Raw genomic sequence first — 16,810 nt, forward strand, 5'->3', positions numbered from 1 at the left:
TGGTTGCTATGTCTTATTTATCCTTGTTTGACGAGACACAGCCAAATGAAGCAACGGGCTTGGGGCTACACAGCGAGTCAGTGGCAGAGCTGGAATTAGAACAGGGGAATTGCAGTTCCCAGAGCTGAGCCCAGTCCAACACCCTGTCTGCTGCATGCCCTCAGTGCTTTCAGCATGAATAGTCCCTAATGCACTTCAATCCATAAACCGGTGGGATTCATACAAATAAAGAGAGAGAGAGAGAGAGAGTGAGTGAGTGAGTGAGTGAGTGAGTGAGTGTGTGTGTGTGTGTGTGTGTGTGTGTGTGTGTGTGTGTGTGTGTGAGAGAGAGAGAGAGAGAGAGAGAGAGAGAATTTGCCTCTGTCAGTCCTGCCACCTAGCCAGGAATTCTGACGCGGGAGAAATGAAGCAGCAGTGCACCTGCTCTTTGGGAGACCAGTGAATGATTATTATTTATACCTAGTGCAGAGGTGGGCTAGGTGGGTCTTAGAAATGGAAGTAGGTAGGTCCCTGCCCCACACAACCTACAGTCAAGTTTCAGACAAAGGGCAGAGAGTTCCCCTTGTGATAATGGTTATTGCGGTTCAGAAAATGGGGCAGGAGTGCACATTGACAGCTCTTTCACTATTGCTTTGTCGAAAGGACCCAGCTGTGGTGGTTGCCATTCGCACTGGTGGTGATGATGCCTTTTACCAATGGAACTGATTAATGTTTTTTGTCCACATTGCATTTTTAGCTGGAGCAGCACGACGGCGTTTTTCAGGCCCGCATTGTAAATTTCTAGGGGGATACAGAAGTTGATTCAGCATAAGAGGAAGAGGAGGCGTGGGCTGCTGCATTCGCCTTCCAGCTGCAGTACACTTCATCTTGGTGGCGAGGGCTAGGATTCCTGCTAGGCTCGGACGGTGCAGGCACCATGTTTCCCCTCACAGGGAGTCTAGGAAGAGCTCCACGTACCATGATGTAGGCATTCCAAAGCTGTTTTATCTGTGTTTTAAACAGATACTAACTGGATTAACCCGAGAATTGCCTTCAAGCTGTTGTTGATCGGCTGGTTCTCCTGACTGCCACATGTGAAGAATAACATGACTTTACACTTCCTTTCTATCACTAGAACGGTTGAGTTACTGTTGTTTACTAAAGCAATGCTAACGATGTCACGTGGCACATCAGTTATACAGAAAGCGATTGGAGCAGCTCTCCTAGTTAATTTTTTTTTTTTTAAATTTATCAGCAATAGGAATCTTAAGTAAATGTAGGTGTCTCTCACTACTGTAGTGCACAAACTTTAAGGAAATGTGAAATGTTTTTAAAGTAGGAAGTTGCTCTTTTCTTGCAGCCATTTGCTTTAACAATGTGGCAGGTTGAGAAAGGGTAACGGATGTCTCTGCATGGGTAAGTATTCAAAGGAAGAGGCATCATTTAGTTTTTAAACTGTCAATGTTTTTAAAGAAACAGGGCTCATACAGGGGAGAACTAGTTAATCTATATGATGGCAATAAGGGTGCAAACTTTTTTCTTATTAATAGATCAAGGTCAGGGGAATAGTTTCACTGTTTATAGTTAAGATAATTATCAGAATTAAGCACGCTTGGTGTACAATATCCATGTAATAATTATTGGTAGAAAGTCTGCAGCAATAAGAAATTTTGGGGAGATGTTAATTTAAAGAGACACTGTTGGTTTAAATACGATAAAAATTCCTTCCCCTGAGTTCCTAGTAACATTTAGATTTGAGAACATTTTATTTAAATAATAATATATATTTTGCCTTTCTTGGTGTTTATGGACCATAGTCATGTTCACTATAGCGCATTGTAGATCTCTTTTGTGAAGTTGGTTTCAGGTCCTGGCTCTCATGCCCTAGCCCAGTGCTGCACTGGTTGGAATTGCAAGCACTGGATGGAAATGTTTTAGACTACAGTGTCTCCCTGGCACTAGGAAGTGATGGAATATGTGACTGCTCTTCAGTACAGAATGCTTAGGGAGAGCCTGGAACCGGCTTCAACTCCCACTTCCCATCCTGTTTGTTCTCTACTGTGGGGGAGAGGTCACTGGCACATTGCCACGTTAGGCTTCTAAACTAGAAGTGTGGTTGTCTTCATGCATTGTTTGATCAGCAGCATAGAGCCATGCACCGGCCTTTTTCCCCCCCACACCAGTGATTTGGTACTTCGCCTCCTCCACTGCTGAGAGCATGGCACAAGCAATATCGTGGTCTGATAGTGTACTGCAGGGGAGTCAGTAGGCAAACCACTAACCAAATGTGGACTGCCAGACACTTTTGAACAGACCCTGAAATCTTTACTTATGGTTACTGCAGTGTGAAAAAGTGTTTCTCTGGAGTCTGGACCTTGACTATTCTTTGACTAAAAATAGACTCCTGCTGTATGTTAGAATGAATTGTCTCATGTCAGAGCTTAAATTCAGCTGGAGCAGAGCTCCAGGAAATACTCAATGAGGATTTAAGCCCTGTTTGCAGAGCCCTGTACTCAGCATTTCAAATGCGGTTAATTTATGCAGCAATACACCCCAGGTTGAAAATGTTGGTTGCTCTGTCTTCTGAAACCACTTTTTACTTCCGGGATAGTGAGTTTTGTCACTTCAGTTATCAGAAATCTTGGTTCTGAATGGTCAGATTTTTTAACTGAAGTGAATCCAGGTGACAGCTAGGCCTGTCACTGCACCCTGCCCCAGTTAATTGAAGGTATGTCCATGTAGACAACCACACCACAAGTCACTTCTAAAGGTAGTACTGACATGTAGTCTACAACAGTTGCTTGCTATCAACTTTTCAGTGTGAAGACAAGACTACATGCTGGAACTCTCACAGCAAAAGGAGAACTGAAGACTTGTAACTGTTTTTATATTGAAATCTGTTTGTTATATTTTAGTAGCAGGAAAGCTTGGTTTTGTACTCTTTTGTAAATCTCAAACAAGCAATAAAATGTGTTCCTCGGTCTAATATATCTCTATTATAAATTGTGGCAGGTAAGAGGAAACCGGTTTAACAAAGGGGCAGGTTCTGCTAATGAGTCAAGTTAAACAGCTAAGTTTTGGGTGGGGTTTATGATTAAGGAAGTGTTCTTGAATACCAAGTTTTTGTTCACACTTTTCCCCACTCTGTTCAATTATTTTTAGCGTTGGAAATGGCAATTGGCCCTTCTTAAAACACTGCAGCTGGTTGGGACTGTCTGGTTTGCACAGAAAGCCCGCTCCTGATCACATGCACCTAAACAACCATTAATGTTTAGTAATTATTCATATCCCTCAAAAGAGACTAGCACATCCCAGTCCCCCAGATAAGTATCAGTTTTTGCTTTGCCTTGCCCTGAACTTTTGTCTGTGTGGAGGCGAGGCAGCACCAGGACAGAGCAGCTGATACTTGCTTGAGCTAGCTCATTTCCTTGCCTTTCCTAATTGGACACATCTCCTCTTTGCTTTTGGCTCAGGGGCTGAGAGCTTAGGAGCATCTTTGAAGGACAAATATTTAGGGAGACACAGCAGAGGATTGTCAGGACATGGAGAGAAGATGCATAAGGGAGAGGGGAAGGGTAGCTGTAGGGGAGAAGAGTTACTGCTGGAAATCTCACATGGAGGGGGCTCTTAGCCTGTTCCCCGTCGATTAAGGGGTACTGGCTACAGGTCACCCCCTCACATTGGAAACAGGGAACTGATGGGCACCTTTAGGTGAAAGTGAGGCTGCACACAAAGAGCTCAAAGGGAGATGGCAGCCTGTGGCTTTTGTCAGGAGCCTTCCAGCTCATAGCCGCAGAAGTCAGCAATTAATGAGAATCTTAGGGAAAAACAAACCAACCCTGGGAGACTTGGTCTCAAACTGACCCAGCGTTGCCAAGTTACTGTTGTTGGTCTAAAACATGTCAACATGTCTGAGCAAATAGACACCCTGCTGCATACACGCACCTTGTCACATACAGCTCGTACACTCTCACTCTTTGCATAGGCTGCCAGTACAGCAGCCGTGTTTTAGGAGAGGGGGAGAGTAGAGCTGCATTTCTGCAACTATTCAGTGTTGGGTTTGGGTGCTTGAAGGCCCAACCAAAACTTGAAATAAATACTAATCGCAGGGTACATCTCAGTCTATTAACCTCTGAAAGTTTACACCACCCCCTTATTTAATCCCTTCTTATTCTTCCCCTTCTAGAACAGCGTGGCTTATTCCGAGTTTGGAAAAAGGTTCGTGCCGTCACTATTTAATAACTATGCAGACTGGACCTAGATCTTTATAGATTCAAAATGCTGCACAATAAAATCCTCAACTAGTGGTGTCTCATCTGCAAGGAAAACAATGGCAGGCGCGAAGCAGCTTGCTGAATGCTAAAACAAATTGGTTGTATGCAATGCTGTTGTAGCCATTTTGGTTCCAGGATATCAGAGCTTTGTGTAAGCTCAAAAGCTTCTCCCTCACCCCTACAGAAGTTGGTCCAATAAATGATTTTACATCACCCCACCTTGTCTTAAAGCAAGTTAGTAGCAGGGCCAGGATTAGCACTCAGGCCTTCAGTTCCCAACATCTTCACACAGTCAAATCCACACATGTAGCCTGCAATATGGAAAGACCTTAGGAAAAGCAATTAAACATGCTGGAATTAAGATCCTAGCCACATCTCAAAATCTGTAACGTAAGGGGCCATCCTTCAGATTGGCTTGTATAAATTACAAGTTAATTTTTTGCATCAGTGAAGAGAATGAGCAAAGTTCAAGCTATTTAAGAAAAACCTTAAACAAAGCCTTTTAGCCCTTCGGGCAGCGCTGGACTGCACCACTTGTAGAGCCAAAACAGTAGTAGCTATCATGAGAAATATTTGGCAAAAAAAGTCTAGTGGAGGTAATGGGACCGACACAGCTATACCTACCCTGCATAGAGTAGACAATGCCTCAGGCAGGAATGGTTATAGCTTCCTTTCCTTATATGTTGCTGCAGGACTCAGCACTGGAAAGCAGCCAGAGAGCTACTGCCCCTGGTTTTATTTATTCAAATCATTCACAACCCTTCTGCAGGACAGATGTATCCTGAAGTCACACACCAGGGGTGAAAGCAAGCCAAGGAAAGACTGAACCTGTATTCAAAACAGCTTTTAGTTCCTACAGAACTATCACAAAATTAGATAGAAGTGACTATGCTTCATGTGTAAGAGGATATTCCACTGTTGCCTCTAATCATCTAAATTACTATTTTCACCTGATTAAATTGTAATCCTATTTTTTTCTGGAAAAAAATAAATCACCCAACAAATATCCAAGTCATTGAAGGAGAAATTTGCCCAAGGCAGAGCCTACTCTATTCATTTACTGAATGTAATCTTGAAACTGTTCACAATTACAGTTCACCAATTCCAAAGAGAAAGTACACACCAAAGGAATTTAGTTTATTATTTATTGAAATGAACTAGTGGTCTCTTAACCACTAACAATTCCATTCTTATACAGCACAAATAAAACCTTTATAGTATGTTACATTAGAAACAAAATACCACTGTAAGTGTAGTGAGAGTTTTAAGCTGCTTAAAGACTCTGATTCCTAGCTGCCCCAGTCTGATTTCCCTGTATGAAATGTATACAGATTTTGAAATAGGGTTTTTAGTGTTAATCTTGTGCATCATTTGACAAAGTAAGTAGCATGTCTAATGCATCAAGCTATACTGAGTATCCTCCACCCCGCCTGGAAGATTTACATCCTTAAAGTGCGAGGGGGAGATACTTACAAACCAGTTTATTATTCTAATATGCTAAGTAGTGTTGACAGATTAGTCATAATTATACTTATTGGGTTCTTGGCACTATATGTCAGGTAAGTCCAATACCTCTTAGCTTTCTTCAGTTTCACTCTCCTCCTAAACTTCATCCTTTAAAGTCTGAATAAGAATACGTAGTGGACTTGTCACACTATGCACAAAAGGGGGAAGGTAGTTCTTCAGTTTCATAGTTGCTTTCAACATATGTACAAACAGTGCTAATGATTTATTCACAAGAAGAGCAAAGCCAATCAACACAGCGAGTTCCATGATGGAAGTACCTCCAAGGAATACACACTTTGGCTAACGCAGAACTAGAACCACAACAACTCATCACCATTTGTCTATCCACAGCTCATTTTGCTGAATGTTCAAAGAACTACGATAGTGTATACAAATGAGATTTTTAAAGAACCCTATGGATAAACATGACAAGTCCATCTTCATTGCTGTAGTACTTTTATAATCTTTTTTAAAAAACACTAACTACACAGTACTCGTAAAGTGAACAAGGTCACTATTTACAAAGTTTCATACAAATGTCAGCAGAAGTAAAAACCATCAAAACCACATTTTAAATGCCACCTACATTCTAAAATCAAGTTACACCTCTCAATTTAAGTACAGTGCCCACTCTATGTTATAAAGACATTTCCTTAATGTAGATTATTTTAAGGAAGCATTTGCAGCAAAAAAATCACACCACACTGTATATTAAAGAACATTTTGACAAGAGAATTGATCCATCCCTTTATATAGGATCCTACTTGCAATGGTATTTTAATCTCTCTTTCATTATAAAGAGTACAGATTAGTATAGTTCTAAACATCCTATCTACAACAGAAACGACTTGGTTTTTAAACAAAAACAGTTGGGAGACACTGAAATATCACCTACATCTCTCATCCCACCCAGACAGATTAGTACAGTGTCAACTTGGTTTCTGAAAGCAGGATTCAACCCTCCAAAGCTCTCTTCCTCCGCCACCCTCAAACACTGCCAACAGTCAAGCATATTAGTAACCACAAACCAGTATGAACACACACACGGACACACTTTATGAAAGAACATTTTCCCTAAGCAGCTAGAGTTCAGTTACAAGATTGTTACAACTGACTTAATACAAGATTCCCTGACAGTGTATTTTTAAAAATCCATCATCCATTGAGGGCAATTAAGCATACAAATTGCAGATACCACCCTTTAATCTTCTAGAGTACTCACTGAAAAATCTTTTATAAAAAAGGATGCCTTTTAGGGCCCTTAATCAAAAGAGTTAAGCGATGGCCATTGATTTGAAAGGTATGTTCATAGTCTTACTGGACCAATTGCAAAGAGTGATTTTTAAGGCACATCAGCCACATACATATGTGATAATGCATCGTTTTCTGACAGCAAATTGCATCAGCTTAATTTGTATTTAATTTGCACAGTACAGGTTTGCCTTTTTAGACAAAGTATCCCTGAATGGTTCTGTCATCATTATAAAAATTACTTTAAAAAGAGGAAAATGTAACAAGTAAGAAATATTCCAAAATATTTTTAATAGAAAATTTTACTTGTATTTTACTTGCACTATTTCTTACTAGAAATAGTTGGAAGATAGGTAGATAGTCTTCAGTTCAAAATTCAGACCACACTTCTTATCCCCTCCATCACCGAGAATTTTTCTTAGCTCAAAATAAATTGGCACTTGCTAAGTGTGCAATCTACCTGGTTGATTTTACTATGCTTTTGAGAATCTGATTAGGGACAGATTTACCATACAAACCCCCTAAACTCCCTGTACACAACCACCACCTCATGTGGCCTAGCTCATTTTCATGGCAGCTTTATGCTTTGTATTCAGATACGACAGTTAACATACAAATGACATCACCAAAAAAATTATTTTGAAACAGTAGTAGTTCACAATTAACCATGCTTAAAGCGAGCCATAATGGGAACACAATACCAAGAAAAGTGTATGCTACTCTATTTAAAATCATTTACCATCAGCTAGTGTATTGGGAGACCAGACTTGCAAACAAATTCACCACACATTGTTTCACAACGTGCTAGGCTTACCAATTTCCTTCTCATCACTTTCCAGGCTTTCAGGGAGCTGTTCAGATACCAAGAACTTTGATCATTCTGGTGCCTTTGATCTTTTAGAGGCAGAGTTAGCCCAACAGCCTACCTTCCAGACTAGATGCTATTATGCTAATATTAGCATGTAGCCACTACAAAATTCTAGGGGAGAAACAACTAGATGAGTTATGGTTTGTGTAGAGAAAAAATATTCTATTTTGACCTTTAAGGGAAAGTCATCCCTGGACCCTTCCTAATGGAAAATTATTTCAACCACTTCTAAACTGGGAGATGGTAGTTTAAAAAACAGGTGCCTCTAGATGAGAGATGGAGAAGATTTGAGGCCAGGCTTTTTTGTAGGTGTCATTGTTTTAGGGTGCACTGGTGAGAGATTTGGGGTCAGAGGAAGTTTAGAATATGAGCTACGCTGCCCAGCGGTGGATTAAAAATGTAGGCTTGTGACTCTGGCTCCAGTTCCTTGAATCACCACAATGAAATCCGAGCTTCCAAAGTCATGAAAATATATATTATAACCCACATACTTAGAGAAATTAAGCAAACACAGTCAGAACCCTCCATAGCAAGCGTGAGAAAAAAACGAGATTGAGGTGGGATAAACTAGGATGTGGGGATGGAGGGTGTTTTGAATTTGAAGTTGATACTAGGAGTTTTCTTTACACAGGCCAAAAAAATTGATCGTCTAGTACCAAAAGTGATGAATCTATAATAATTTCTGGTGACAAAGGATACAGGGAGCTGAACAGGGTGTGCACACAAACTTCTCACCACCATGAACATTCATGATAGATCACAACTACTAGCGGAAAACAGATGCTCTATAATATCCGCAGGGTCGCCAGTATGCCAATGACATGCTGATCTCAGTTTTAATGGTATTATACCTTTGTTTTATATTTAAAGACCAGCCTGAGTTAGGCAACCAATTTGTCTCCCCCCACCTCCAGGAGTTAACATAAGGCATTTGGACAATAACCTACATAAGAAACATTTGTCCACGCAGAATAAATATCACTCTCAACTTATCAAACATTTGGCAACTTCCTGGATGGCCTATTTGGATCTCAGAGTAAATGCTTTTAACAGACTTATTTAGAAGTGACATATTAACAGTCTTCAAACTGCAGCCACTGACCCAACTTCCTAGAAATCCAGTGCTTACGAACTGCAGCTTCTTGATTCCGTCTTCCCCCCAAAGGCCATATCATTTAAAGGCACTGAAAGAAAGCCTTTTATATTCCCAGCTTTCAACACTGCCAGTTTCCTGCAGCACAGGAAGAAGTGTGTTCAAATCCTGTCCCCAATCCTTGTATCCCCAAGATGCAGCTAACGCAACAGTATTATAAGGGAAAGACTTCTTAACCATAGCTGGTGATCAGTTTACTTGTGCTGAGTTTCTGCTTAATACTGCTTTTAAAGTGGCAGATATTTTGGGGGAGTATCCCTAGCTACCTCTTCTGCTCTTCCTATGGCTCAGGTACCTAAGTAGACTTGGGAGTCTTATTTCTCCATATTTATATTGTCTTAACTATGCTCAGTGTAATGTTTTTCTGCATGAAAACAGGAACAATGTGTAGGCCTTTCTCCACATGCTGTCAGCCTTCAAAAGTTTAGTATCTAGGATGCGCAAGATCTATCCCCATAGCCAGGTTAAGTAGCAGGAAACTGAAACCAAAGGAAACTGAAACTCAAGAGCTCCTCTGTAAGTTGGCACCTGCTAAGGGTAAAATCTACCTGGTTGCTTTTTCTAAAACTTTAGAAAATCTAATGCAAGAGTGTCTGTTTAGAGTTTGTGCACCTCTGATTCTAAGAGCAAATTTACTGTATACAACCACTAACATTGCAGCCTAGACCTGAGGTTAGTTTTTCAAGCAATACACCACTTCCATCCATTGCAGATTTATGCTTACCATTCAAATACAGTTACCACACATCAAATACCAATGGATGAAACAGAACGTTCTTTTGAGACAAATGGTTTACAATTAACCATGCTTAAATCAGGCTGCAATGGGAACATAATACGACGACAGACAAATATGCTAGTTTATTAAAACCATGTATCATCACTAGATTAGAGAGACCATACTTATTATGCAAACAAAACTACTGCACAGTGTTTCACAACTTATAAAATTACCCCTCTATTGGCGCTCTCCAGGCTTATCTAAGGTACTGTTCAGGTGCCAAGAACTTTGACCAATCTGCTGCCTCTGAACTCCCAAGGGGAGGGCTAGCCAAAAGTCCTATTTTTAGACCAAAGGATTTCCTGATCAGATTTCCTAGTAATTGCTAGCAACTACCAAGGGTTAGGAGGAAAACAGCCTATTGAAAAATCATGGTTTGGATAGAAAAACAAATTATTTTATGTTCTATATTGTATTATTCTAAAGTTATATTACCACCGTTAGAGGAAGACAGCTCATGAATCATTCTAGCCAAAGAGAAATTACAGAAGCTTCAGGACAGAACACAGAAACCCCCAGACAAGAGAGGAGAGCAAGACAGACACATTTTGGACTCCGCTTCTATATCATTGATACAGTTTGGAGTGGGCAGGCTCAGGAGGGATTGGCATATGAGGCTGTGGTGCTTTAATTGGGCACCAAATGATATAGCTAGCCAGGACTGGATTAAGTATCCTGCCTCCTGGAGTCACATGATGGAAGATTACTCCAAACAGTGACTCTACTGTATCACGGGGGTTGCCAGTACAACCTTTCTAAACAACTGATTGGTTGGTCTCCTCAGAGATAGCTTTCCAGGCAGCAAAACTTGTCCTAAATTATTACTATTCAACACTAACTACCCAGTGCAGGTAACGTAAATAAAGTTATCATTTACAAAGTTGCATACAAAGTGTTAGCAGAAGCATAAACCATCCAAAATGGGCATTTAAAATGCTACCTGCGTTCTAAAACCATGTTACACCTCGCCATTTGAGCTCACTGTCCACTTTCATGTTATAAAAATGTTTCCTTAACTCTGATTCTTTTTAGAAGTATTTGCCATTTGTAGCACACATTTCAAATCAAACCACACTGTATATTAAAAGAATATTTTGGCAAAAGAATGGAGCCATCCCCTTATATAGGATCCAATTTGCCAATAGCATTTTAACAACACTTTCATTATATACAGTACAGATTCATATGGTTCTAAACATCCTATCTATAGCACAATTTACTCTTTAACTATAACAGATGAGTTGGAAACAGTGTCGGAAGGTGGGAGGCGTGAAATAGCCCCTGCATCTCTTACCCAACCCAGTCAGATTAGTGTGGTATAATTTGTGTTTCTGAAAATAAGACTCCAAAAGCTTTCCAAAGCTCTCTTCTTCCTCCACCCCCCAAACATTGCCATTAAGCAAGCACACAAGTAACTACAAAGCAGTTTGCACGTACACCAATACTCATTAATGGCCAAGCATTTTCCATGAACATCTGGAGTTCAGTTTTGAGACTGTTATAACAACTGAAACAGTCATTGTGACAGTGTCTAAAAACCAAACTAATCATCCACTGAGAGCAATTAAGCATACAAATAGCAGATACTGCCTTATTCTAAAGCACTAGGTGAAAAATCTTTCATAAAAGAAAGTGTCCCTACATCAAAAGGGTTAAGCAATGGCCATTGATTTGAAAGATACGCTAATATTCTAGTAAGAATATTATAATCACAAGTACTGATCCTAAGGCACGTCAGCCACATGCATATGTGATAATGCATTGTTCTCAGACAGTAAATTGCACCAAATTAATCTGTATTTAGTTTACACAATACAGTTTTGTTTTGTTTTTTAAACAAAGTATCCCTGAATGGTCCTGTTATCATTAAAGGTACTAAAAACAGACAAATTTAACAAGTAATAAAAAATATTTTGGACTATTTCTCAGTAATACCAATAATGGGCTATACCACTCAAAAGAGAGTTAGGTACATAAAATGCAGTGCAAAATTCAAAATATGCTTATCTCATCCCCGCTATTGTTTCTGATGAATTTTTTAACCCAGAAAATAAATTGGCAATTGATAAGCATAAAATCTACCTGGTTATTTTTACAAGGCTTTAGCAAATCTAATCTGAGTGTCCGTTTATCGGTTTTGTACCCATCTATCAACCTGGTAGCTCTAGACCTGGGTTTATTAGTTCTACAGCAGTTTTATGCTCAGCATTCAGATTCAATGGTTACTAGCCAGATCCTAGCACTGGTAGCACAGAACATTCTTAGTGAAAGACACAGTTCACAATTAATCATGCATATATGAAGCCTCAATGGCAACACAATACCAAGAAAAGACACTTTAAAAAAATCATGTGCCACCATACAGAGAGAGAGACCATACTTATGCAACCAAATCCACTGCACATCATTTCACAACTTGCTAGGTTTACAAAATTCCCCCTCTTTCCAGATTTATGTAGGGGGAGCTGTTCAGGTACTCATCTGCAGTCTCTGATCTTCAAATGGGAGAGTTAGCCATGTAGTCCTATTTTCAGACCAGAGGGTTTCCTGTTATGAGATTATTTATTATTAGCAACTATCAAACTTCAGGGGGAAATAACTAATTGGGAGTCAAAGGGTTTACACAGAACGAGGGGGGAAAATCAAATAAATAATCTGTTTTACCCTTATAAGAAAAAAGGCACTGGAACCTTCCAAGCAATCTAACACTTTCCCGGACAGTGGGAGATGGTGGTTTGAAAAAGTCTACCTCCACATACAAGATGCAGCAGATTCTGAACTATGTTTCTTACGTCATTGTTCTAACTAGTGGAAGGGCAAAGGCTGATTGAGGCTGGGAGAGGCTGGGAATATGAGTTTGCGGAATTTTGATCAGTCATCAAACAATATGGCTGCTCAGGGCTGATTAAGACATGGGCTTGCGCCTAGGGCCCTGGTTCCAGGAGTCACACAATGACATCAAAGCTAAACGTGTGTAGAGATCCCACTTCTCCCCCAAATGGCATGGGAATGGGAGGATAAATTAAGCAAGATGCAAACAGCCATCCTAGAGGGTTTTGACTATTGGAGGGAAGGGTAATTGTACATTTCATATGAAAAAGAATTTCAAACACTGCAGGACAGAAGATGATGGTGTCTAGGGGCAAGAAGTGCCTCTAAATAAGAGACAGAGCAGAGAGGTTGAGAATATGCATTTGTGGACTTTGAATGGGCACCAAATGAGATGATTGCCCACTGCTGGATTAAGAGAAATTTAGGCCTAGCACCCTGGGTACTGAAATCACAGGACAACATCAAAAGTTACACTTGTGTAAAAAAAATTGCTTCTTAAACCCATGGCATGAGAAGGACAAATTAAGCTAAAAGTAAGCAGCTACCCTAACAGCAAGCAGGAAAGTGGGGAAAACAGAAGGAGGCTAGTGAGACTAGCTTCAAGAGGGTGTGGACGGTGAAGTTTCTACAAAAATATGAACTGGCACTCCAAATAGTTTTCTTTACATGGATTCCAGGATCAATCACCTAATAGAGAAAGATATTCGGTTACTTATTTCAAAAGACCGAGACTTTCAGGAAATTAACAATGTACAGAAGTGAAAGATGTGCATTTTTATTGTGAAAAACCCAAAGCAACAACAAATTTAGGAGTCAAAATATTTTAAGAATTAATGTTTTTCAAAATAAGCTACCGAACATTTTCTGATTAGTAGGCTCTGAGAAAAAAGTTAGTGTACCCAGCCACCGATGTGGAGCCTTGGGTTTATTTCAAAGAATGCAGGTCATTTCCACTGCAGCTTTATGCTTAGCACTTAGACACAATGGTTACCACCCAAATACCAGCACAGAAAATTCTTTTGAGATATAAATAGCTCACAATTAACCATGCTTAAAATCTAGCCGCAATGAGAACACAATACCATGTCAGACAAGTATATTTTTTCCTTAAAATCATTTACCATCACTGAACTATTGAGACCATACTTAAATGCAAACAAATCCACTGCATTGTTTCACAACTTGCCAGATTTACAAAATTCGGCCCCACCACCTTCCTACAAAAAATAGTTTACATAGTCCCTGATTTTAAGAAACAGAAAAGAAAATGATTATTTACTGAGTGCAATTTCACAACCCCATGTTGCAGCCCAAACTTTGTGTTCCATTGTGCAAAGCACAGAGGTTTTCCATTGCCTATATTAAGTCTCTGAGAGGGAGAGAGAAAGGACTAAAATGTAAGCACCAATACATGAGTTAGGCGCACTAATGTATTCACTGTAGGATAAAGCCAGGATGTGGTGGAAGACGAGGTGGTGGTCTTTGGGGCAGTGCTGGGGGGAATTGTGATACAAACTGAGATGGGTATCCTGGCTGTGGCATTTGACCTGCAGATTGAACTCCCGCTCGTGGGGGAAGAGGAGGGTATGGAACTCCTGGATAAGAAAGAGCTGGTCCTGAATCCATTGCTGCAGTAAGTGGAGTGGGGAGGCGTCCTGCTGGGACTGATGGAGGAGGTGGGGGTGGTATTCGCCGGGGAATAACTGAGGGAGGAGTGTTTGCATCTGAAGAGTAGAAAGTTTGAGGTGCTGGTGTTGTCTCAGGTGCTCTTGGCTGAGGCTGCTGCTGAACCTGCGGAAGTCTCTGTCCCTTCAGCACCATCTCTTGGAGCTTCTCAATTTTTACACGTCGCAAGTGAGCCAGTTTACGTTTGCTCTGGTATTCATCAATGAATGGATCCAGCGATATTTCACCATCAAGAAACTTTTCTGCCATATTCTGTCAAACATTGAATAACCCTCTTAGAAAGTAATATGTTCTGAAGGAATCAGAAATAGCTTATATCCTAACGGCATTGTGTCTCCTTTCCTGTCATTTGTTCCAGCTTGCACATGGAAGACAGAATACTGTATACTTTACAATTCCAAGCAATGTTTTTCTCAGATGCATTTTATTTCATCGCTGTTCAGCTATCATTTTGTGCCCAAGCCACGGTAGCAAGAACAGTTAAACCTGGCTCTTGCTTAGTAGGGCTCTCATGTTTCCCTGACCTATGGAAACATGAATGAATCACATTCAACAGTTTTCCAGATGGCTGGCCAAACCATTCATTTTATGATTCAGCATTGCCAATACTGACCAGGAAACCACTTAGAACCCCGCAAGCAAGAACTGGTTCCAGCATCAGTAGAGAGTGAGAGATCAGTATGAAGCCATGTTTTTAGTCTACTCATTCTCACTGCCTGGACAAAGTGAGGCTTTGGTAAATGCTATTTTAATCAAGACAGGCAACAATACATTTCAATATAACCAATTATAATTTGCCCTGAACATGACTTTTTGAGATTACAAGTCAGTTTTAACAGGTTTGGTTATTACTCTTAACAAGCAGTGTAGTGAAAACAAGCCAATGTCCCACAGGCAATTCACAAATAGAGCCAACCACGTCAATGCCTGTACAAACCTGAGCACAGCGAGGGGTGACCAGATACTAGACAGATATGCAAGAATCATAATGGAATATTCCATTGCTGCTGAGAAGGCTTTCCTCCTCCCCAGAACACTGCGCACTCATTATCCTCATTACATTTTCAGTTTGAGCAAGAGAGAATGGCTCACGTCAGTTTTTCATTTCACCCAGACTCCAAGAGTGACTGACATGGTTTTTAGATTAATACATGCACCTGGCAAAGAACATTACATCTGGATGTTTATTTAGAAGAAATTCTACACAGACATGCTATTGGGTTGAAAACAACCTGAGGGCACATCTACACTATGGGGACTATAGCAGCTCAGCTAGGCACCATACCTATGCCAGGATAACCCCATAGCACTGACAACCTATAGTGATGGAAGGGGTTTTCCCGTCACTATAGGAACACTGCCTCCCTGAATGATGGTAGCTAGGTCAACAGAAGGATTCTTCTGTTCCCCTATCTGCATCTACACCAGGGATTAGGTTGACATAGCTATGGCACTCAGGGGCATGAATTTTTCACACACGCCCCTGAGCCTGTAGCTGTGTGTCTATGGCCTGAGCATGCTTTCCACATACAAGCTAGAGAAAAATTATAGTATTTATGTTAAAAAATTTTAAAGTAAGCTTGCAATCCTTACTCAGACAAAATAATTCCCACTGAACTCAAGTGGCTGTTTGCAAAAGTGTTAAGTGATGGTTTGGGCCGTATTCTTTGAAAAACCCTTAGATCTAGGATATCTTTATTTAATAATATGTTACAACTGAGTATGTTCAAAGCCTTGCATAACTGAGATGAGGAGCAGAATCTCTTATTTGCACTACCCAGGTACTGCTATTACCTCAGTGTCTTCTTCAATCTTCGCCCCCTCTGTTTGAAGAAGTGCTAATAGTGTCTCCAGCGAAGCACTGCTGGATTGTTTATCTGTAATAATTTGAAAAGAACAGTTAATGGTCCAGCTGTTACAAGCAATAATTTCTGACTGAAATTATACAGATCTAATAAGAATAAGGCTTCTTTTAAAGGCCAAACATACTGTTTGATTATTTAGTCTTTGTATTACTCCAGACAGGAGGATTCTCCGCAGAAAATGCTAATGTGTTTTCTGAGAATTTCATTTAAAAATTACTCACTACAGTAAACTTATAACTGAAAAAAATTAAATGAACTTAAGTTGATAAATGTGTTAAGATAAAATACTTCATAACTTGAAGTATGAAGCAAGAATGTATTAAATGCAATATTATATTCAGTCTAGGTCTGAATTTTCATTGGCTTGGACAATCTCAGGAAAGAAAAATTTGAGGGTTTTTTTTTAACATCAGCTGAAATTTGATCATATGCAGACAAAAGATCAACAGTAATTAGGTATGTATGTTCTTTTAATCATAGAAAGGAATGTGTATTCCAACAATACATTCTGTCTCTAGTTCTTTTTACTAGGTGGCAGAAGATGTATTTAATAATTAAGGCTACATTTTAGTCACAGGTATTTTTAGTAAAAGTCACGGACAGATCGCAAGCAGT

The 16,810-nt window shown here is 40.0% G+C and overlaps 2 protein-coding genes across 2 annotated transcripts in view; one reads left to right on the plus strand and one right to left on the minus strand.

Annotated features, from left to right (window-relative positions):
• The window catches only part of HIP1R (huntingtin interacting protein 1 related), a 58,712-nt gene extending 55,747 nt beyond the window's left edge, over nucleotides 1-2,965 (plus strand). The window contains exon 32 of the mRNA XM_030582947.1: nucleotides 737-2,965. Coding sequence (XP_030438807.1) covers nucleotides 737-784 — 48 coding nt within the window. The 3' untranslated portion in view covers nucleotides 785-2,965. The remainder of the gene's footprint in view (nucleotides 1-736) is intronic.
• A 2,416-nt stretch (nucleotides 2,966-5,381) lies between these two features.
• The window catches only part of VPS37B (VPS37B subunit of ESCRT-I), a 31,058-nt gene continuing 19,629 nt past the window's right edge, over nucleotides 5,382-16,810 (minus strand). Inside the window, exons 3-4 of the mRNA XM_030582970.1 lie at nucleotides 16,125-16,207; nucleotides 5,382-14,582 (exon numbers count right to left, since the gene is read on the minus strand). Coding sequence (XP_030438830.1) covers nucleotides 14,079-14,582; nucleotides 16,125-16,207 — 587 coding nt within the window. The 3' untranslated portion in view covers nucleotides 5,382-14,078. The remainder of the gene's footprint in view (nucleotides 14,583-16,124; nucleotides 16,208-16,810) is intronic.

The sequence above is a fragment of the Gopherus evgoodei genome, chromosome 13, assembly GCF_007399415.2.
Source record: "Gopherus evgoodei ecotype Sinaloan lineage chromosome 13, rGopEvg1_v1.p, whole genome shotgun sequence".
NCBI classification, from domain to species: Eukaryota; Metazoa; Chordata; order Testudines; family Testudinidae; genus Gopherus; species Gopherus evgoodei.